Source organism: Monodelphis domestica, chromosome 1, assembly GCF_027887165.1.
Source record: "Monodelphis domestica isolate mMonDom1 chromosome 1, mMonDom1.pri, whole genome shotgun sequence".
In the NCBI taxonomy this organism is placed as follows: domain Eukaryota; kingdom Metazoa; phylum Chordata; class Mammalia; order Didelphimorphia; family Didelphidae; genus Monodelphis; species Monodelphis domestica.
In genome coordinates this window covers 266,246,039-266,269,980 of record NC_077227.1, presented here as the reverse complement: position 1 = coordinate 266,269,980, position 23,942 = coordinate 266,246,039, and the positions used below count along the sequence as shown (strand labels likewise).

At 35.6% G+C, this 23,942-nt stretch overlaps 1 protein-coding gene across 2 annotated transcripts in view; it reads left to right on the top strand.

Annotated features, from left to right (window-relative positions):
- Window positions 1-23,942, top strand: part of SLC35F4 (solute carrier family 35 member F4) — a 312,021-nt gene that overhangs the window by 262,769 nt on the left and 25,310 nt on the right. For both annotated transcript variants that reach the window (XM_001369008.4, XM_007472947.3), the window contains exon 3: window positions 14,277-14,574. In XM_001369008.4, coding sequence (XP_001369045.1) covers window positions 14,277-14,574 — 298 coding nt within the window. The remainder of the gene's footprint in view (window positions 1-14,276; window positions 14,575-23,942) is intronic.

The window sequence follows — 23,942 nt, the reverse complement described above, 5'->3', positions numbered from 1 at the left end:
TCGTCTACATTTTATGGGTGAGTTCATCCCATTCAAATTCAAAGTTATGATTGTCATTTGTGGACTCCCTGGCATTTTGATAGCCTTCCCTAATTCTAACCTTTTCTTCTTCAGCTCTACCTTTTAGTCCAGTGATTTACTTTGAATCAGTCCCCCTTGTCCCCTCCCTTGATGTTTCCCTTTTTAGTCCCTCCCTTTTTGTTCCCTCCCCCCTCCCCCCTCTCTTTCCCTCCCTTTTTGTTCTCCCTCTCCCCCTCCCCCCCCCTTGGTTTTCCCTTCTCCCTACCCTTGTTGGGTAAGATAGAATTCAAGATCCCAATGGATCTGGATGTTTTTCCCTCTCAGAGTTGATTTCCCTGAGATTAAGGTTTAAGTAAAAAAAAATAAAACCCTCTCTTCCTCTCCTTCTTATAGGAGTTTTCTTCCCCTCCCCTTCCCATGTGAATCTTTGTGTGAGAAAGATTATTCTATTTGGTCTTTCTTTACCCCCTATTTATACATTACATTTTCCCCACATGTTTGTATACATAGATTAATATAAATGTAGTCCTTATAGAAGAGAGTTTGAATAAAAGAAGAAGATAACATTTTTCCCCTTTCCTTAATATTTACCTTTTCAGGTATTCCTTGCTCTTTGATTTTTGGTATCAAACTTTCCACAGAGCTCTGGTCTTTTCTTTGCAAAAAGTTGGAAATCTTCTATTTTGTTGAATGCCCATACTTTCCCTTGGAAGAATATAGTCAGTTTTGCTGGGTAGTTGATTCTTGGTTGGAGACCCAGCTCTCTTGCCTTTCTGAAGATCATGTTCCATGCCTTACGATCATTCAGAGTAGCACTTGCAAGGTCTTGTGTGACCCTGATTGGCATTCTTTTATATCTAAATTGTCTTTTTCTGGCTTCCTGTAGGATTTTTTCTTTTGTTTGATAGCTTTGGAATTTGGCAATTACATTCCTGGGAGTTGTCTTTTGGGGGTTTAGTGTAGAAGGTGTTCTGTGAGCTCTGTCAGTGGCTGTATTGCCCCCTTGTTCTAGAATCTCTGGGCAATTTTCTTTGATTATATCTTGTATGACCATATTGAGTTTGGTGTTTATTTCTGGCTTTTCTGGGAGTCCAATTATTCTTAAATTATCTCTTCTCCCTCTTTTTTCCAGATCTATCACCTTGTCGGTGAGATATTTTATGTTCTCTTCTAATTTCTTGGTGTTTTGGTTTTGCTTTATTAGTTCTTACTTTAAAGCCTGGTTTTCTTTTACAGTTTGGTCAAACTGGTTTTGTAGATGCGTGAATTTCTTTTGCATTATTTCCCACTTTTCCTCCCAGAAGGCGTCCATCTTTTTGGTCATTTCTGATTCAAATTCTTCATGGGTTTGTGGAGAGTTTCCATTTCCTTTGGAAGATTTTGGAGCATTTTCTTGTATATCTTCTTCTATCTGCTCTGTATTTTGTATTTTGGCTCCATAGAATGTGTCCAAAGTCGCCCCTTTCTTCTTATTTTTCTTGGTATTTTGGGTCTTCTGTGCTTCTGTGGAGTTTGCCATCTCTGAATGGGGAGGATTAGCTTTTCTTATCTCTGTCTGGTGTTCAGAGGCTTTAGTCCTGGGCAGATTGTCGGTTCTATGAGCTTTCCCTGGGTTAAACTGAATATGCCTCACTGGAACTGGAATGGAAGGGTCGGACCATGAGGCCACACTCTCCCCCGGCTCTCTGGGTCAGGTTGCTTTCTGGAAGTTGCCTTCAGAATAGCTGGCCGTGAGGCTGTTTCGTTGGCCTGTGGGGGGATGGGCTTTGGCTTCCCAGAGCTCCGAGGGCAGTGACTTTCACTGAGACTTGGATAGCAGGATCCAGCCGGTGAGGCTGTCTTGCCTGCCCTGAGGGTTGCTGTTGTTTCAGACAAGCCTGCTCTCTGTGGCAGGGAGCTCCGAGGGCAGTGACTTTCACTGGGACTTGGATAGAAGGCCCTGAGAGTTGTTGTTCCGAGGACCCTGCTCTCTGAGCCGGGCAGGGCTGCGGCTTCCGGGAGCCTTGGACTCTGCGCTCCTACCCCTTAGGTCCGAGTGATCTCGGGTTCTGGCTTTTGAGGGGGGCCGTACCTTTTGATCCGGGTCCAGGTCCAGGAGGAGGGTTCCCAGGGTCTGTGCTGTTGATCGTTTTGAATTTTGGCGCCTTAGGAGCTTATAGTTTGAGATTGGTCGGGAAGGGTTTTCCGGAGATCTGAACTTTAGCTTTCTCTAAGCCGCCATCTTGACTGGAACCTCCTCTTCCTCTCCTTCTTATTGGAGTTTTCTTCCCCTCCCTTTCCCGTGTGAATCTTTGTGTGAGAAAGATTATTCTATTTGGTCTTTCTTTTCCCCCTATTTACACATTACATTTTCCCCACATGTTAGTATACATAGATTGATATAAATATAGTCCTTATAGAAGAGAGTTTGAGTAAAAGAAAAAGATAACATTTTTCTCCTTTTCCCTTTCCTTTATATTTACTTTTTCAGGTATTCCTTGCTCTTTGTTTTTTGATATCGAACTTTCTACAAAGCTCTGGTCTTTCTTTGGAAAAACTTGGAAATCTTCTATTTTGTTGAATGCCCATACTTTCCCTTGGAAGTATATAGTCAGTTTTGCTGGATAGCTGATTCTTGGTTGAAGGCCCAGCTCTCTTGCCTTTCTGAAAATCATGTTCCATGCCTTACGATCATTCAGAGTGGAACTTGCAAGGTCTTTTGTTACCCTGATTGGCATTCCTTTATATCTAAATTGTCTTTTTCTGGCTTCTTGTAAGATTTTTGCTTTTGCTTGAAAGCTTTGGAATTTGGCAATTATATTCCTGGGAGTTGTCTTTTGGGGATTTAGTGTAGAAGGTGTTCTGTGAATTCTTTCAATGACCAAAGTGCCCTCTTGTTCTAGGATCTCTGGGCAATTTTCTTTGATTATATCGTGTGTTATGATGTTGAGTTTGCTGTTTATTTCTGGCTTTTCTGGTAGTCTAATTATTCTTAAATTGTCTCTTCTCCCTCTATTTTCCAAGTCTGTCTCCTTGTCAGTGAGATATTTTATGTTCTCTTCTAATTTCTTGGTCTTTTGGATTTGCTTTATTAGTTCTTGCTTGTTGTCTTCGAGTTGCCTAATTCTGACCTTTAAAGCCTGGTTTTCCTTTTTACTTTGGTCAAACTGGTTTTGTAGATGCATGAATTTCTTTTGCATTATTTCCCACTTTTCCTCCCAGAAGGCTTCCATCTTTTTGATCCTTTCCGAATCAAATTCTTCATGGGTTTGTGGAGAGTTTTCATTTCCTTTGGAAGGTTTTGGAGCATTTGCTTGTGTTTCCTCTTCTATCTCCTCTGTATTTTGTATTTTTGCTCCATAAAATGTGTCCAAAATTGCCCCCTTCTTCTTGTTTTTCTTGGAATTTTGGGGCTTTTGTGCTTCTGTGGAGTTTGCCATCTATATCTGAGTGGGGAGGACTAGCTTTTCTTATCTCTGTCTGGTGTTCAGAGGTTTTAGCCCCAGGCAGATTGTCCATTTTATGCAGTTGTTGTTCTGTCTTCCCAGGGAAGCCAGGAATTGCTGGTGTTTCTGTGTTACTGCCCTCCTCAGTTCCCTCCCGATGCTTCTCCGTTGCCTTACTTCCATGCTCTGCGCCTGGCTTGGTCCTTTCTGCGGGGTGTTTGTTTCTGTACCTTAGCCGGCCAGAAGAGCCAGCACTCTGAGGGGGGAGGGGCTGCAGCTTCCAGGAGCTCAGAGGGCTCCTGAAAGGATTAGCTTTCCCTGGGTTGAACTGAGTATGCCCTGAGGCAGGGACCTTCAGACTCGGATGGAAAGATCCAGCCAGGGGGTTACAAGCTCCAACTCCCCCATCTCTCTTTGTTTCCCTGCTGTCTGTGTTGGGTGCCCCCTCGTCTGAGTCACGTTGTTTTCAGGAAGTGGTCTTCAGAAACCCGCCCTGAGGCTCTGAGGTTCCCTCTGCTGCCTTGGACTCGGTGCTCTGGGTTGTGGGGGATGGGTCCTGGGACCTTCCTTCTGCTTACCCCTTAGGTCTGAGTGATCTTGGGCTCTGGCTTTTGGGTGGCCATAACTTTTGGTCCAGGTCCAGGAGGAGGATTCCTGGGGTCTATGCTGTTGTTCATTTTGAATTTCGGTGCCCTAGGAGCATATAGTTTGAGATCGGTAAGGAAGGGTTTCCAGAGATCTGAACTTTAACTTTCTCTAAGCCGCCATCTTGACCAGAAGTCCAATCTAAATGTTTTTAAATGATTTTTTAAACAAGAAGAAATGAAAATACATTTATCACTATTTAACTTTGGGGAGTACCAACTAATACCATAAAATAAGTTAGTTTATATCTAAACTGTTTAATAAATTATAGTCAGAAATAGGAAAATGGACAACAGGAAAATTTAGCACTGACTCTAATAATTATATGAAAATGATTAATAAATGTAATTCAGTTGACAGAGCAAAAGGTCCAAACAAGTTCAGAAAGTAGCTTCATCAGCAAACATCTGAATTAGTTGTAAAAGCAGAAAGTGGTAAGAACTAAAGCCAACACCAGGTTAGAATTCTTAAAATGCAAAATCTTATATAGAAGGATGTTATAGGTTTGTGGTCAATATCACAAATCACAAATCACAATATCACAAATAGAAAGGAATGTTTGGCAAGATATTAAAAAAACAGGTACCCCTATGACCATTTAAAGATGAAAATTGAAAGAGCACAACAAGAAGATATTTGTAAAAATTATTATAATGAATTTTTTCTCCATCAAAGATAATAAAATAATCAAATGTGAACCCCCAAAATGTAGTCCCAGTTAAGCTTAGAGGGTATGGTAAAATAACAAGAAAAAAAGAGAAAAACCTTGGGCAAAATGTGATAATGTCAAGGATCTGTATACAATATCTAAAATATCTAACTACTCAAAAAATAATTTGGCCCAGCAATTCGCTTAAGAAAGATCAACTACATATAAAATATTTTTTCTCAGACTAAAACAAATATTTGTATGAACATACTATGAAGTTTGTTCATCAGTATTTTATCTGTGGAACTGACATTACAAATAAACACTGAGTTGGATCTGGTATCCAAAAGAATGAGGTAAAAAAGACTGAATTGCTTTTAGGGAGCTATATTCACCTCAAGCTTCTAATAAAAGCAAAAACCCATCTTATTGATGCCTATATTCTACTGGAAGTGAGAGATGGAATACAAAAGCTTCTGAAAAATAAAATAATGAGCATCACACAGAGAGCACTGGAGATATGCACTCTGGGAATGAACAGATGACCACATATAATCAGCAAGGAACTTTGAGGAAGAATAGGAGTAAGCAAAGAAATGTATGATAGGAAGAGAAGACAGTGAAGGAAAGCAGTTGGACAGAAAAAGTGATTTGTTTTTACCCTTGTGATGTCTAGATAAAATGAGGAGAGCCTCTAGCATGTTGTGCCAAATTTAGGAAAAGACATTATCTTGGAACCAGCTTAACTTAGGCTAGCCCAGTGATTCAGTTTGGAGAGTTAAATTGCAATGAAGTATTTGACCACAAAATTAAATTAAAAACATTTTTTTCTTCACAAGAAATTAAAACATTACAACTTCTTAAATGAAAAAAAAAAAGCACATCTCCAGTGTTCTCTGTAATCATGCAATGCTCACTTCTACTTTCAAAGTTAACAATACAACTAGTCACAGAAGGTCAGATAAGTATTCCCTGTAGCCAGGTAGAATTCTTATAAAACCTCTGGCCTGAATTCCCCTTCAACTTTTTAAAAAATAATTTAAATAATTCAGGTGACAAAGAAGCCAAATGGATCCCCTCCACCATCCAGGTGTATAGAGCACTGGTTGAGGACCCTGTGGAGGAAAAGGGAAGGCACAGGCAAGGAATAGGGGTGCAAAGGAATGGAAATGGAGGAAGCACCAGACCTATTAAGTTAGGAATGGAAGCATTAATATGTTCTTCCCCACAGTTTCCCATCTCCCTCAAAGCAGCAAGGGAGACCAGTTCCTAAAATTATGCCTGATGGCCAACTAAACTATTTCTATTCCCTACTGGCTGGGTGTGACTAGCAATTGTTTCTAAGTGTATTTCTTTATTTTACTTTCTATGTTTTATAGAATTAGTTAGTCTTCATAAATTGGTTTTAATAGACATGTACACAGTATTTCCTTTCATCCATTGTTACCATCATCTCACTTTCTTTGCTACATCAGCTTAAATCACTCTATGTGAGATGGGGGATTCTTAAGAATGAAATTCTGAAGACACAAAAAGAATAATTCCATTGAAGACAGTCTAGTGTGGATAACCCAGGAACTCACCAATTCATATGTTCTCTCTCTCTCCCTCTCTCTCCCTCTCTCTCTATCTCTCTCTCTCTCTCTCTCTCTCTCTCTCTCTCTCTCTCTCTCTCTCTCTCTCCCTCTCTCTCTCTCCTCTCGCTCTTCTCTTGCTCTCTCTCCTCTCTCTCTTTTTCTTTCTTTCTCTTTCTCATTAATTTATGAATTTATGTTTAATACTAGGACTCCCCATTTTGTCCATTTTGAAAGGGCAGGGGCTATTCATGGGTGCAATGCTGCTACCAATTGACATAGGAGCTTTGATTTGCTCTGTTTCTAACCTGGGTTTGACTCACCTTAGTCATACTGGTGGCTCCCTGCTCCTAGAGAATCATCACATTAATCCTGAGTTTAGTTTGTACACTCAAATGACATGACCAACTGCATCTCAGAATTAAAGAAATCTGTGAGCCTCAAAATCCCTGGTAACAGAAATATTAGACTTGATCTATTATATCCACATCCTACTTAGATTTTAGAAGTGAAATGTACAAAAGAAAGGATCAAGGCCAGGTAGCAGAATATGAATATGACCAAGGCACCGTCTTGTAAAAATAGTGAAAAGAGAGTGATAAAATTCAGAATGAGTTCAGACTGGCAAGGGAAGCTAACATAAGGAAACTGTAGAGTTCTATTGAAGGAAGAAAAGGGATTGAAAAATGGATGGGAGATTTGCTTGAGGGTGTATGGAAAGGTGATAAATGAAAGCTGTATTTTTACATGGTGCCTACCCCAGGGTAGCTGCCAGCTGTAGAATAAACTCACATTAGGCTTCAAAGAAAAAGAAACTGTTGATTACATTACAAAGAGAAATACTGATTACAAAGAACAAACATGATTCTATCAAGAATAAATTATGCCAGACTAGATGTAGTTTATCTGTACTTTAAGAAAGATTCTGAAAAATAGCTTAAACTCTTCTTGTGAAACTTGCAAAGAGACCAATTTAGGTTTGCTAAAAGGAGAAAAAAATACCTTAAAATTAAAGGTTTCTTGATTGGTTAGTTGGAAGGGAAGACGCTCACTTATTGTTCTCACTGCCTTTCCCCAATGTTTCCCTATTATAATCTATGATCCTGGACTATGATGGAGTCCTGGATGTACCCCTTTCGCTCCATGAGCTATGTGTGTGAGTGGTTTGAGCATTTTCTCCCACCAGTCCCCCAAATCTAGGAATTCAAGGATGTACAAGTTTAAGAGAAGACTGGAGACAATTAGTTCCGTAAGTAAGTACTTGGTTACTGTTTTTTCTAGGTTCAGTAAATTATATGATTATGGTACATTGTTTATGATTCCATAGATCTGAGAGAGAGCAGTGACTGAGAAAGAAGAGCATAGATAGAAGTCTTTAGGACTTTTGAACTATGTGTATAGACCATAGGCTTCATATTTTAATATTTTGAAAAATATTTCATGTTATTCCTTACATTAATTACATCTCTGGTCCATATCATGGATTCAGCAAGGGGGAATGTTGGAGATTTTGCAGCTTTTTAGAAAGGCTATTTCAAGCATGCACAGGAGTGACTAATGGAGGCCACTGGTTTGATGGCAAAAACAGATTATCATTTCATAGGCAACTAAGATATTTTATTTTTTTACTGGATAATTAAGAAACATTCCGTCATTCTAAAGGCTTTAAGAAAAGCAGTACTTGAGTCCCATGAACCAAAGGTACCTAAGAACCATAAGAATTACAGATGTAACAATGTAAACTATACAAAGGAATATGGAAAGCCCTATATCAGGGATATGAAACAAGTTCAGCAGAATCAGAATTATACACTTTTCAAAAATAAATTGTTTATTTATTTTTAACATTATTTTTTTAAAATCGAGTTTCAAATTCTCTCCTTTTTTCCAGTCCCGATGCATCCATTGGGAATGCAAGTAAGATGATGTTGATTATATTTGGGAAATCATGTAAAACACATTTCCGTATTAGGTGAATTGAAAAATAAAGAGTAAGAAAGAAAATGAAAATAATTGCACATCAGTTTGAACTCAGAGTTCATCAGTTCTCTCTGTAGAGGTAGATAAAATTTTTCATGTGTGAGACCTTTAAAATTATCCTGAATCATTGCACTAATCAGAGTAGGAAAGTCTTTCAAGGTTGATCATTGTTACAATATTGTTAATACTGTACTGTGTACAGTGTTTTTCTGGTTCTGCTCACTTCACTTTACATCACTTCATATAAGTCTTCCCAGATTTTTCTGAAACTCTCTTGCTTGTCATTTCTGTCACCACAATAATGTTCCATCACAATCACATACCACAATTTGTTTTTTCTTATTTTATTTTTTCTTCATTACAAGTAAAAAAGAAAAAAAATTAAACTCTTATCTTCTGTTGTAGAATCAATATTGAATATTGGCTCCAAGGCAGAAGTGTGGTAAAGGGTAGGCAATGGGAGTAAAGTAACTTGCCCAGGGTCACATAGCTAGGAAACATCTGAGGCTAAATTTGAACCCAGGACTCCCCATCTCTAGGCCTGGCTCTCAATCCAGTGAGTTACCTTAGTGCCCCCTAAAAATAATTTTAGACATTTATTTCTTTTAAAATTTGAGTTCTGAATTCTCACCATCCTTCCCTCCCATTTCCCTTTCTAAAAAAGTAAACAAATTAATATATATTATACATGTGAAATCATGCAAAATATATTTCCATATTAGCTATTACAAAGAAAACAGACCAAAACACACCAAGTAAAAATAAGTATGCTTTGAGCTGTATTCAGACTACATTAACTTTATCAGGAGGTGGATAGCATTTTTAAATCTTAAGTTTCCTCTGGAAATGTCTTGGATCATTGTATTGCTTAGAATAACTAAGTCATTCACAGTTGATTGTTGTACAATATTACCATTACTATATACAATGTTCTCCTGATTCTGCTCATTTCACCTTGCACCAATTCATGTAAATCTTTATAATTTTTTCCTGCAAATATCATGTTAATAATTTTTATAGCACAATAGTATTCCATCACAATCATATACTTTACCTTGTTTACCCATTCCCTAATTGATAGGCACACCTTCAATTGACAGTAAAGAATCCCAAAAGAGATTCTTTAAATATTTTTATAGATATTGGCCCTTTTGCCTTTTCTTTGAACTCTTTGAGCTACAGGCCGAGCAATGGTATTTCCAGGTCCTTTTTTAAAAATAGTTTTTTATAGTCCTTTAATATTTTAATAGTCTTTTGGGCAAATTTCCAAATTGTTCTCCTGCATAGTTGGACCAAGAGCTTTTTATTGACTACAACTATACATTGTTCATATGTGACACACATTTGCATGTGTGTGTTATTTATGATATTTTATTGCTTTCTCTCCTCCATCTCTCCCCTCCTTCTTTTACCTCTCTCTTTTTTTTCTTTTCCTTCCTTCCTTCCTTCCTTCCTTCCTTCCTTCCTTCCTTCCTTCCTTCCTTCCTTCCTTCCTTCCTTCCTTCCTTCCTTCCTTCCTTCCTTCCTTCCTTCCTTCCTTCCTTCCTTCCTTCCTTCCTTCCTTCCTTCCTTCCTTCATTTGTTTTCTATATGTGGAAACAGACATTTACTTCAAAGCTTCTCCATTTAAAAGCTTATTTATAGTTCATATATTTCCTAATACCTTAAAATTTATGAGTATATATTGATATAAATTATTATTTGATAGTAACCTTTTTGTAATTTATTTACATTATTAGAAGGAAAGAGTCAGTAAATGGTTTTTGGTTAGATACATATAGAGAAACAAAGAACAGATATTCTTTAGTTCATATGGATTGTTGGAGAGGTAGGGAAAGGACTGACACTACCTGTGGGCCTGAGCCATGTGAGAGAAATTTTTGTGAGTTTTTTTTATAATTGATTAATAACCCTTATACACTTCTCAGAAGAAGAGGAAATTAAACCATGAAATTCAAGGTCATGACTACTGAGTCATCAGTAAACAGAATTAAATGATAAAAGAAGATTTGTAAAAAAATCTATGCTTTTCTTAGAGGTTAGTAGCCTCAGGAAAACTCATTCCATTTATTTTTTTAAAAAGTTGTTCTGATTTTGGCTTTGAGCTTAGTAGAGCAATTGGCCAAGGAATAGTAATACCCAAAGAAGTGGGCTAAGTAAGAACTTGGGTAAGAGTAAGGAGTCATCATAAGGAAGGAGTAGTTCATCCATTCAGCAACTCTTTCCAGGTTGACAGTTTATACATATAAATCATTTTTAAAAAATTCAATAATAATAATATTTATTTGTAACTTATAAAAACTTTGGTAACTTTGTAGTCTAGGTAATGTAAGAATTATTATCCATATTTTACAGATGAGGAAATTGAATCTCAAAAAAGTTAAATGAGTTGCTTCTGGTCATGTGGCTAGTAGGTAATAGAGCTGAGACTTGAACTTGTCTTCTGACTTTAAGTTCAATGCTTGAATATAAGAGAATTCAGTGAACATGTTATACTATAAACAGTTTAGCTTTCTGATGACTCCAAGGGTACTTCAAGAACTGACAGTGAGTGACTCAGGGTCACAGTCATGAATATCAGTTAAAACTCTGCTCAGATGGGCATAGTAGGTCAGATGGTTATTTTTGTTCAGCAAGTTCTTTAGTAGGTTATGGCGATAAAAATTGAGAAAACAATATAGTCCCTCTCCTCAAGGAGCTTACAGTGGAAATGATACACACTAGCGGATCATGTAATTTGGAAAATTACATTTGGAAATAATTGAGTGTATTAGATAAGCCAATCAGTCACATAAGAGTTTGAAGGAGAGAAGGGTACTTTTAACATGAGGTGACACCTGAGATGAGCTTTGAAAGAGAAGAATTTCAACAGGTAGAGATATAGGAGTCCATTCTAGACCTGATATTTAGCAGGTATAAATTTACAAAAACTGTTGAGCAGAGGGTGAGCCTGGGACATCTTGTAGTCCAGTAGGGTGTAGATAGAGGTATTTATGGTTGTAAAGGTAAGGTGGAGTCAGTTTCAAGAGGACCTTAAATGATTTCAGAGGCAGCTAGGTAGACAATATGGGACAGACACATACAGACAATATGGGACAGACAGTGCTTTAGGAATATTATCTCATTTGGTCCTCACAACAACCCTGGTATGTAGGTGCTACTTTTATTCTAGTTTTATAGATGAGGAAACTGAGTCATACAGAGATTAAATTACTTGTCCACGATCATATAGTTAGTGTCTAAGGACATATATGAGCTCATGTCTTCCTGACCTTGGGCTCAGTCCTTTACATTTGTGAAATAACCTGATGTTTTCAGTAATGCTAAGATGCTCCCAGGTGGAAACATCTCTCTCTGTCTCTGTCTCTGTCTCTGTCTCTGTCTCTGTCTCTGTCTCTGTCTCTGTCTCTCTGTCTGTGTTTCTGTCTCTGTCTCTGTCTCTGTCTCTCTGTCTCTCTGTGTCTGTCTCTCTCTCTGTCTCTCTGTGTCTGTCTCTCTCTCTGTCTCTCTGTGACTCTGTATCTCTGTGTCTCTGTCTCTGTGTCTCTGTGTCTGTCTCTCTGTCTCTCTCTGTCTCTCTGTCTCTCTCTGTCTCTCTGTCTGTCTGTCTCTTTCTCTGTCTCTCTGTCTGTCTCTGTCTGTCTCTGTCTCTGTCTCTGTCTCTCTGTCTGTCTCTCTCTGTCTCTCTCTGTCTCTGTCTCTGTCTCTGTCTCTGTCTCTCTCTCTGTCTCTCTCTCTGTCTCTATGTCTCTCTGTCTCTGTCTCTCTCTGTCTCTGTCTCTCTCTGTCTCTGTCTCTCTCTGTCTCTCTCTGTCTCTGTCTCTCTGTCTCTGTCTCTCTCTGTCTCTCTCTGTCTCTCTGTCTCTCTGTCTCTCTGTCTCTCTGTCTCTGTCTCTCTCTCTCTCTCTCTCTCTCTCTCTCTCTCTCTCTCTCTCTCTCTCTCTCTCTCTCTCTTTCTTTCTCTCTCTCTGTCTGTCTCTCTCTCTCTCCCAGAGGGTTAAGAAGAATGAGGTGTGGTAGGAAGGATGAGGCAAAATACCTGTGCAGGGTCAGGAGGGCTAGAGGTGCTGATAGCAACCAAAGATACTTTATTGAAAATTATATCTACTTTTATAAGAAGAAAGCAAGCTAAGAGCTTAGGTAAGCTTTCATATACACAATGAAAGGTAATGACCAACTAATGATTTACAAGGTGGTACAATGGATTTGGTTTACCTCATCAAATCTAGGCAGAGTATTTTATAGGCTAATAAATCAATATGCCAATATGTAACCATCTAACCCTGATTCCCAGAGAATGTATACATCAGTAGTTTTGTAAGAACATTCAGTTACAGTGGGAGGAGTGGAAAGGAGGGGGTTTTAGATCTCAGGTGAGGAATGAGCTACATGTCTAACTTTAGCTGATCTGTGGCTTTGGTTTTACTGAGGGTCTGTGTTTCCCAGAGCTTTGCTCTATGGGGGTCTCAGGCTTTTTGTCATCTCTATCTATCTATCTATCTATCTATCTATCTATCTATCTATCTATCTATCTATCAATTTTTAAAAACACAAATCTCCTAATAATGTTTTAAGGATACATATCTTGAAATAGCACAGTGCTCTGAAGAATTAAAATTTCATGTTACCCAAAGGGAAAAGGAGAGTATGGTGGTTGTAACTAGGATGCAACATGTTTCCAATAATAACACATATGTAATAAGTGGAAAAAAGGACATCATCAAGGAAATGTGGGACCAGAAAATAAGGTAGGTTGTTCATGTAAGGATAACACAGTGAAGGATAACAAGTGGATGCTCTGATTGCTACACAAGTACTCATGAAATTTTTTTTGAAGATCTAGAGGAGATTTTCAAAATATCAGGTAGGTCATCTGTGGAATATCTTGTGGGGGAGGGGAGCAAAGAAAATAACACAAGATGAGAAAACAAGAAAGAGTTATGATTGAGGAAATATGTCAATGACAATATAAATTCATTGAAATATAGAAATTTTGTAGCTATTGAATGAATATTTTTTCAAATGTTAAATAAATTATTTTCCTCATATTAATATCATTTCTCATCTTTTAATTCTAAAATACAATTTTCCCCTCAAAACCTTCTTGTTTATTTAATTAACTCATTACCCCTTCATCAGCCGTATCTATATAAAAGTCAAATTTTATTGATTTAAATTTCAAATATTCATAGGCTGTATAAAACCATTTGTAGTTAGTGGAAAAAATCCAGTTTGTCTTGCAAAAATAGTTATGCTATTTCTTCTAAGCAGCCTTATAGAGACTATTCAATATATGTTACATGTATTTCTTTTTTAAAACTTACCTTTTATCTTAGAATCAATACTGCATATTGGCTCCAAGGCAGAAGAGTGGTAAAGGCTAGGCAATGGGAGTTCAGTGAGTTGCCCAGGGTCACACAGCTAGGAAGTGTCTGAGGCCAGATTTGAACCTAGAATCTTTCATCTCTAGGCTTGGCTTTCAATCTACTAAGCCATCTGGCTACCTTGATATGTCTATTCAATATATAATATAAACACCAGTATGGAACAGTCCTTTTTTCCTTTACCACAAAAAAATTCATGACACAAAAATGTCACCAGAGCTTTGCTCATCATCCCTGCTAGAGAAACATAACACAGAATCCAATACTATATATATATAATATATATATAATATATATATATAATATATTTTAGTTTTTAAAACATTATTTTATTTGGTCATTTTCATACATTGTTCATTGGAAACAGATCATTTTCTTTTCCTCCCCCCCTTTGCGGCTTGTTAAGCAGCCATCTTGACTGGAAGCAATACTATCTTTTTAATGCATATTCCTTTGGTTTTCAGATCCAGCAAATAAGTACCCACTTATACATAAAAAACTGTGTTTTCTGGTAAATTGAAGAGAAAATGGAACCTCTTAATATCATGGTTTTTTTTTAAATTAGGTGACAATGTATGTGTTTCATCTCCCTTTTCAGGAGAGGAGGGGACACAGACCCACCCAGACAGCAGTAGTCCAGAAAGCAGAGCCAAGACTCGCTGCCAGTCATGTGCATCTCTCTTTCTCAAGGCCATCTGGGGATTCTTGATCATTTTGTCTGTATCATCCTCTTGGGTTGGAACCACACAGATTGTAAAGATCACATATAAGAACTTCTATTGTCCATTTTTCATGACTTGGTTTTCAACAAACTGGAACATTATGTTTTTCCCAGTCTATTATTCTGGGCATCTGGCTACTGCTCAAGAAAAGCAATCTCCAATTAAAAAATTCAGGTAAGTTTTATTTTAATGGAGTATCATTAAATAATTTATCATCTGAATTAAGTTGCCAAAGAAGCACCATGCTATATTGAATAGCAAGGCAGGCTTCAAGTCAGGAAGACAAAGTTTGAGTCCTGCCTTTGATACAAACTGGCTGGGAGACTCTGGACAAGTCATTTAAGACAAGCAAGTTATGCCTCTCTGTGTCCCAGGCAACTCTCAAAGACTAGAAGCAGTACAATGTATCTGGAATTGCATTGGTAGAGGCGGATAAGAACTTGGTTAGTGAGAACTATGAACAGAATTCACCTGCAGCTCCTGACCACAGTGTGGTCAGGTTTATAAACAGATAAAAGCTATCACTATCTTGTTTTAAATATATTGGAAGATTTGCCCATATGAACACTACAATATGAAATTCTCTGCAGGCTAAATGTAGAGTTGGGTGTTTCTATATGAGAGACAGAGAGCTAGAGAGACGAAGAAGGAAAGGGAGAAGGATAAGGAAAAGAGAGAAGAGAAAAAACTTTGTCTGTTTCCTTAGTAGCATACTGTCTGGACTAGCCCTATAATACGATGATCCCGAGAGATGTTATAATTAGCTAAGCTTTTCTAAAACTCATCTCAGTAAATTCTAGCAACTAATTGAATCTATGTGACTTCTACAGAGCTCCACTTAGGGAACCTGACCTAAAGAAGTGGTCAGAATCTAGTATCTCAACAAGGAGGCTATTTTGTGCTTCCTTATCACCAGTTTAGTATTTTTTCATAGAGTGGCTAGGAATTTAACTTTCTTCTTTGTCCTTGTGTTCATGCTAAAAAAAAGTCTAATTATTAAAACTTATAAAAAACAAAGAACCAACAAAAATATTTTGCACACGTATCTATTAACAGTTGATCATATTCCATGGTTGGGATTAATTTGGAATATGTGCTCATAAAAGTTCAGTAATAATAAAATGCAAATTATAATAAAAAGGAATAAATACAAAACTTTTAAAATATTTGTAATTAAAATTACAATTAGCTGCTAAAGATAATTTTCTATTCAATTTCCATAAAATAAATATAGCCTTGATACATATATTTTTATGACTGTGATTAATATAATTATAAGAAGATTTATAAACACCTTATAGTTAGATTAGACATGTTCATATTTTGTGCAAACCTATACAAATAATTTAATTATATACATATGTGTGCATGTGTACATTTATGTATTTATTCCTACTTTAAATTCCCTACAGTCTGATATACAGGAAGTTTACCCAAAAAATGTTTATGGGTGCCATAAAGCAAAAGAAGTCAGTTTTGTTTGAAATTATCCACTTACAACAAATGGGTTGGATTGTTTGCTCTTGAAGGAAATTCTACCTTGACAATGGACTTCCCTTCCTCTACATTTCTTGTGTCTGACTAATTCAGAACTTTCCTAAGCCAATGATGTAATTAAACACTTCCACCTGTGAGTTCTGTTGGAATGAGGTTTCAGTGTGCTTATAATCAAATCAAAGGACTCCTGTCAGCCACAAAGCACTTGCTATGAAGGGTATATTTTCCTGGGGTTCCTCTTCACCTGTAAGATAAATGTAGCTAGAATATTCCAAAAGCTTTGATGCTTGCTCCCTGTATTCTCATAAATGTCACCTACCAAGAAGAGGAGCTGAATCCTTCCTTCAATTACTTTGCTCTTTGAAAGAATAAGAACTTGAGCACTAGAGTTAGAGTCTGATTAATCAGAGACAGAATTTATGCTAGCACTTCATTTTCTGAATCCTCTTTTTTCTTAAGTAGCATGACAACATTTTCAACAATATACCAAAATTATATGTTATACCTATAGGTTATACATTTGGGAATGCTCTTGATAATTCAGTCTTACACACTTGTGTCATGGAACAAAAACCAATTCCTTTGTTTTTGAAAGGCAAGGTTTTTCGAAGCTTAAAAATAACAACAATCAGAGGTGACCAAGCTAAGGGTCACTAATTGTTTAGGAATCAGATCCCAATCTGTAAAAGATAGAAGTCAGTCAGTCAATAAACATTTACTTTTTATGCAAAGGGGGAGCTAAGAGAACAATTTAGAGGTAGCCATCCAACCAAACTCTGTCAACATTCCCCTCTAAATAACTTTAAAATAATGCCTTAAATTAAATTTTGAAATGGCAGAGTCAACAAAAACTTGGGATGAGATATTTTTCTGTCCTAAGAAAACTTAAGAAGTTAGCAGGAGAAGGCTAAGAAATAGATTAAAATTGAAAGTTAAGAAATAGACTGGCAAGATGAGAAAAAAATAACAACAAAAAAATGTGACCATAAAAATCTATTATGATTCTAGGGAAGACCAAGAGATAAATTTAGATGAAAAAATGTAAAAACAGCTACCAAAAAATAGCCTCAAAGAAAAAATACTAATTATACTCAAGTATGACAATAATTCCTAGAAAGAGATGAATATTAAAGATAAATTGAGGAAATAAATGAGTGACACAAGAAAATTATGAAAAGAGAATTAATAACTTGATAAGAGAGGCACAAAAATTCACTGCAGAAAATAACTTCTCAAAAAGCAGAATTGACCATATGAGAAAGATGAAATAAAATCTCACTGAAGAAAATAATTTCTAAAAATTAGAATTGACCAGGTGGAAAGTAATAACTTTACTAGATATCCATAAATAATAAAATTAAATCAAAAGAATAAAAGAATAGAAGAAAATGGGAAATATCAGGAAAACAACTGACTTAGAAAATAGGTCAAAGAGATAATTTAAGAATCATTGTATTATCTGAAATCTACAATCAAAGAAATAGCTTAAACATCATATTGCAAGACATTATCCAGGACAATTTCCCCATTATCTTAGACTGAGATGGTAAAATAAAAATTGAAGTAATCTACTCATCACCTCCTGAAAGAGATTTTGAAATGAAAACTCCAGAGAATATGATAGCCATATTCTGGAGTTCCCAGGTCAAAAATAAAATATTCCAAGTAGCCAGAAAAAGCAATTCAAATATCATGGAGGTACAGTCAGGAACACACACGATTTAGCAGCTTCCACATTAAAGCATCAGAAAGCTTAGAATGTGATATTTAGAAAGCAAAGAGGTTTTAACCAACCATAACTGAGATTATAACCAAGAATCACCTACCCAGCAAAACTAATTGTAATCCTTCAGGGGAAAAAACTGAATATTTAATAAAATAGAGGACTTTCACATATTTCTGATGAAAAAACCAGAGCGAAATAGAAAATATCACATTCAACTAGAAGACTCAGGAGAAGCATAAAAGATAAACATAAAAGAAAAACCATAAGGGACTCAATAAAATGAATATATGAAGAGATGATTACATGTACTCCTAAGAACTTTTTCCACTATTAGGGTAGCTAGAAGAAATTTACATAGACAGAGGGCACAAGATGTGTGAGTCAATTATGTTGGAATGATCTAAAAAACCCACCACCAACAAAATGGTGAGAAAGAGAGATACACTGGAATAGGGGGGAGAAGAATTGGGAAAATTTTCTCACATAAAAATGACACAGAAGAAAGAGCTTTTACAGAGGAAGGGAAATTTGGGGATGGCAGGCAATGCTTGAACCTCACTCTCATTGAAACTGGTTCAAAGAAGAAAAAAGCTATATCTACACACACACACACACACACACACACACACACACACACACACATGCATACACCCCACAGAGTTGTGTATAGAAATGTAACTTTCCCAATAGGGAAATAGGAGGGGAAGAGATTTGATAAAAAAGGGAGGGAAGAGAAAAAAAGGAGGATGGTTTAAGGGAGGCAGTGATTAGAAGCAAAATAGACTTCTGAAAAGGGACAGGTACAGGGTGGGAGAGAAACAAAAGATAAGAAGATGGAAAGAAATACACACACAGTTAATCATAACTGAATGTTAATGAGATGAGCTTACACATAAGATAGAAGTAGATAGAAGAATTCAATAAAGTGTCATTTTTAAGAAACCCTTGAAATAGAAAGACAAATGGATTTAAAATAAAGGGCTAGAACAGAATCTTATATGCTTCAGCTGAAATAAAAAAGGGAGGGGTAAGAATCATGATCTCAGAAAAAGAAAAAATAAATCAAATGAAAAGAGATAATTAGGAAAAGTACATTTTCTAAAAAGTTTGATAGACAATGAAGTAATACATAAAAATGCTTACAGCAAGTTTCTTTGATAAAAATCTTATTTCTCAAATATATATTGATTATAGAACTGAGTCAAATTTATAAAAATAAGAGCCATTCCCCAGGTGATAAATGGTCAAAAGATATGAGCATGTAATTTCAGAAGAAGAAATGAAAATTAACTAAAGTCATATAAATGCTTTATATCATTATTTATTAGAGAAAGAAAAGTTCAAATAACTCTGAAGTACTACTTCACACATATCAGAAAGAACAAATGATGGAGAGAATGAGGGAAAATGTGTATACTAATAAAATATTGATGGAATTGTGAATTGGTCCAATCATTCTGGAAAATAATTTGGAATATGTCCAAAAGGCTACAAAACTATGCATACCCTTTCACCAATACCACTGCTAGGTCCATATCCTAAAGAGAGCAAAGAAAAAGGAAAAAATTTACATGTACAAAAATATTTAGAGCCTTTCTTTTTGTGGTAGCAAAGAATTTGAAATCAAGGAGATGCTCATCAATTAGGGAATGACTGAACAAGTTGTGGCAAATGATTGTGATGGAGTATTGTCCCATTATAAATGACAAGGTAGAGTGATTTCAGAAAGATTTGGCAAGACTCATATTAACTGAGGTAAAGTAGAGTGAGAACAACCAGGAAAATATTGTGCACAATAATAGCAATGTTGTAGTGATGATTAACTGAAAGCTTTGGCTACTCTGATCAATACAGTGATCAAAGACAATTCCAAAAGACTTGAAGAAAAATTGCTCACAGAAAGAACTGATAAATTCTGAGTGCAAACTGAAGTATAAATTTCTCACTTTATTTTTCTTGCTTTTTAAAAAATATAACATATGGAAATATCTTTAATATGATTTCAAATGTATAATTGATATCATATTGATCATCTTCTCTGTGGATAGATAGGAAGGGGTGGGAAATAGGGAGAGGATTTGGAATCCAACATTAAAAAGAAAGAACATTTAAAATAGATAAATAATAAATTAAGAAAAAATAGTCCCTATTATGCACCAGGCATCATTTTAAACACAAGAGATACAAATAAAACACCTACATATATGTATGTATGTATGTATGTATATACATACACACACACATATATATAGACACACTGTCATATATCTGAATATATATGTATGTGCACAAACATATGTCATAAGCAGCTAGGTGGTCTAGTGACTCAAATGCCAGTCCAAGGTTAGAAAGACTCATTTTCTAGTCCTTTAACTCTGTCTCATTTTCCTCATCTGTAAAATTAATTGGAAAAGGAAATGGCAAACTACTCCAATGTCTCTCACCCCCAAAAAATCCCAAAGCAAAGAAACAACTCAAATGGGTTCATAAGGAATAGGACATTTCTGAAAATAAATGAACAAAACTTATAAATATCAGTGAACAAGAAGGGAAAACATTATAACATTTCATACCAAAGGGTTAGGATATCTTTATTTCTTTTTCAGGACAAAAATAAGGTCTTTTTATTTTAAAAATATTGTTACCATTGAAGCAATATTGAGGCATTATCATCATATGGAAATTATATTGGATTTGAAATCTGAAATTTCTATTTCCAATCTTAGATCTGACCCTTACAAATGTGACCCTGAACATGTAATATTACCACTCTTAATTTCAGTTTCTGCAGCTAAAGAAAAGGAGAATGAATTAGAAGATAAACAACATTTTAGTTAAGGAGTTGTCTATGTTTCCCTCTAAGAATTATTATAGAGAGCAGCTAGGGTGGTTCATTGGATAGAGAGCCAGGTCTGAAGACAGGAGATCTTGGGTTCAAATTTGACCTCAGAAAATTCCTAGTTTAATAACCTTTTGCAAGTCACCTAACCTCTACTGCCTAGACCTTACCACTCCACTGTATTGATTCCAAGATGGAAGGTAAATATTTTTTAATTGTATTTGAATACTTATGTATTACTTTGCTTGTATTAGCATCCCCTTCTCTCTTTAGATTAATAGCAAGAATCTCAAGCTCAATTGTTATTAAAAGCCACCTTCCTTCCTTCAGCCCTAATTTGATTTTCTCTAGCTCAATTCCTGCTTGTGAGCTGCTTAAAAATGTGATATAGATGAACCCTGCTAGATTGGTTTGGTGTGTATTCCAAATGAAGGAAACACTCAAATTGCATTTCTTGGGGCTTCTTGGGATGAGATGATAGGGGTGATAGAGTCAAAGGTTTTAGGAATATGGTCAATGTTATCTAGTCCCATCACTTGATGTCACTGAGGAAAATGAAGCCAAGGAAGGGAAATAGCTCAATATGTATGAGCAGGAAACTCAGATTTTTATTTATTTGCTTATTATTTTAAATATATATATATATATATATAATATGGATTGGGAGGAGGCAGAGAACATTGATAATAAAATATCAAAAATTATTATTAAAACTGTATTAATGTAATATTTAAAAATAAAAAAGATATAATATGAAACATGACTAGATAATAGACGATGCATCAAAAAAAATCAAATTTAAGTTGAGATGGGACCTCGGAGTTCATAAATTCCAATCCTTTCATATTTCGCTTAATGAAAATGGACTCAAAAAAGTTTTACCAACTTTTTCATAGGAAGTAAATGTCTAATATAGTTTTTGAACATGATTTACTTATAGAATCTTACAATATTCTACAAGTTAGGCACTATAGATCTCCATTTTGCAAATATCAATCTGAATCTAAGAAAATTAGTAAATTGCTTTGACAGATTTTCTTCAACTAGAAATTGTCAGTATCAATGAAATCATGTAAATGTATTTTCTAAAGATCATAAGACAAGATCTTCTAACATTCTTTTTCAGATGTCTCATACATTGGAAATGATAAGTTTTAAAATATTTACTAGTAGAAAACAACCTCCATGAGCTTTAATTACATTAAGAGCTCTTTGGGTAAAAGCCTGACAGTCTGAAGACTGTCTGTATTTATATGCAAAACCGCTGAGGTAATTTGGGTGACCTTCATCAATAGTTTAATCATAACTTTATATCAGTAGTAAAGTTAGGATGACACATACTTGGGCAAGTAGAATCAGAAAGACATTATAACTGAATGGACATGTGGGAGTGAAAGAGAGAAAAGCATCAAGAATAATGGCAGACATTTAAATAGTACTTAGCAAAACACTTCAAATCCATTAAAATACTTGATTCATATGTTTTATATATATATATATATATTTCTGATGACAAAGCTGTGAACTGAATGTTATCATTATCATTATCATCAATTCCATGTCACAAGTGTTGATTTGAAGCTGAGAAAGGTTAAATGACTTGATCATAGTTATAGAACTAGTAAATATCAGAGGTATTATTAGAGCATTAATCTTGAAGTCTAGCATTCTTTCCACAACTTTTAGGTTGCAAATTTTCATGATTAGAACACCAACAGAGATGTTTGGAAGACAGATTGGTATTTTAGAAGACATGGCACTGTGGGCATAATGAATGATCTTCTGGAGAGACTTCACAGTCTTACCCTGTTTTCTCCCAGTTTCTTTTTCTATGAAAGAGACAATATTTGTCTTGATTCTAGAAGCCCTAGTTAATTACTCAAAAATAGAAATTCCTGAACATTTTTTCAGGATATCTTTAGAATGTCATCATAAAGCACAGACTGAGGCAAGAGCATAAAATTAAGGTTTACCTAAAGATCATTTAGATTTTTTTTGTTTTTTGTTTAGACATATCTGACTCTTTGTAACTACATTTAGGGTTTTCTTGGCAAAGATACAGAAATGCTTTGTTATTTTCTTATCTACCTTACTTTACAGATAAGGAAATTGAGGCAAACAGGGTTAAGTGATTTGCCCAGGTCACACAATAAGTGTGTGAGGTCAGATTTGAACTGAAAAAGATGAGTCTTCCTCACTCCAGGCCTATCACTCTATCCACTGTGCCACTTAACTGCCCTTACTTAGATTAATTTTAACACTTGGGTGACATCTTTCTAGCCATGGAGGTTACAACTTGAGGTTACAAAAGAGAGGGAAAGGGTTAAACATGCTCCCTTGCTTTAAGCCTCATAAAAAGAATGGTTTAAAAATAGAGGTATTCAAACCAGTGTCACTTCTACATTTCATATCTGCACAATTCAGTTGCAGCAGAATATTTTGACAGTATGGTAGGAAAAAAAGCAATCCCTTCATATGGACAATTTTAAGGAAACAATTTCCACAAATTTTCAAACTATTAGGGGTTGGCAAAGGCAGATTACCTGGTTTTGTGAGGCAACTGTTTGATGCATACCTACCTTCTTCATATTCCAATCTTGTTTCTCTATGTATATATGCATCTCAGCTAGCCAGTCTGATGCTACTTTCCAGAGAAGGGTCTGTCTTGTTTGAATTTCTATTTAAAAAAATTAATTCAATTTATGAAATCATTTTAGGATCTAAGACTCAGAGAGCTTAAAGTGCTATTTAAATCTAAGTAACCTACATATGACATACAAACCAATAGCTTTTTTTCAGACCTGAAATTGCACTTATCAAGAGAAAGGATCTAAAGAAAAAAGAAGGTTGCTGAACAACACTACATCAATCAAGAAATAGTCTAAGCTCCTTCCACTATCTTCTCCTATTTGACTTACATGATGAGAGCTATACTTTTAGATAAAAATTCTTCTTTTCCTACATTAAAACTCTGAAAGGGGAACAGTTTCACACAAATGATTATTCAAACAAAAGACTTGCTGCATACTACTTCTTTTGGCAAGATAAATGGAATATCAGCTTGGCTATGAACATTTTCCTGTATTGGGAGCAAGAGAGGAATTTTGAAAAATAAAAGCAAACTTATGAATCTTAAGTGATTTTTGTGTGACTCTAGGTGACCCTGTAACCATTAGAAAGAAACTTAGACTGTGCAGTGTTCAAACCATACAATTAACTTTTTAAGTATAGAGTAACAAATAAGAAGTGTTCCTAAAGCATTATCAGAGCCCTTCTGTTTGTGAGCTCTGATTCAAATTCTTGCCTGAGGTTATTAAATTCTATAGTAGTTACCAATTTTTCCTTTGTGTATATGTGTATGCTTCTGTATGTGTATGTATGTATGTATGTGTATTTCTGTTCAGAAGGTTAAGCCTTTCTTTTTCCTTTGAATTTGATTGATTTCTGCATTGAAGGTTTCTTCTTCTCAAGTCAAAATTT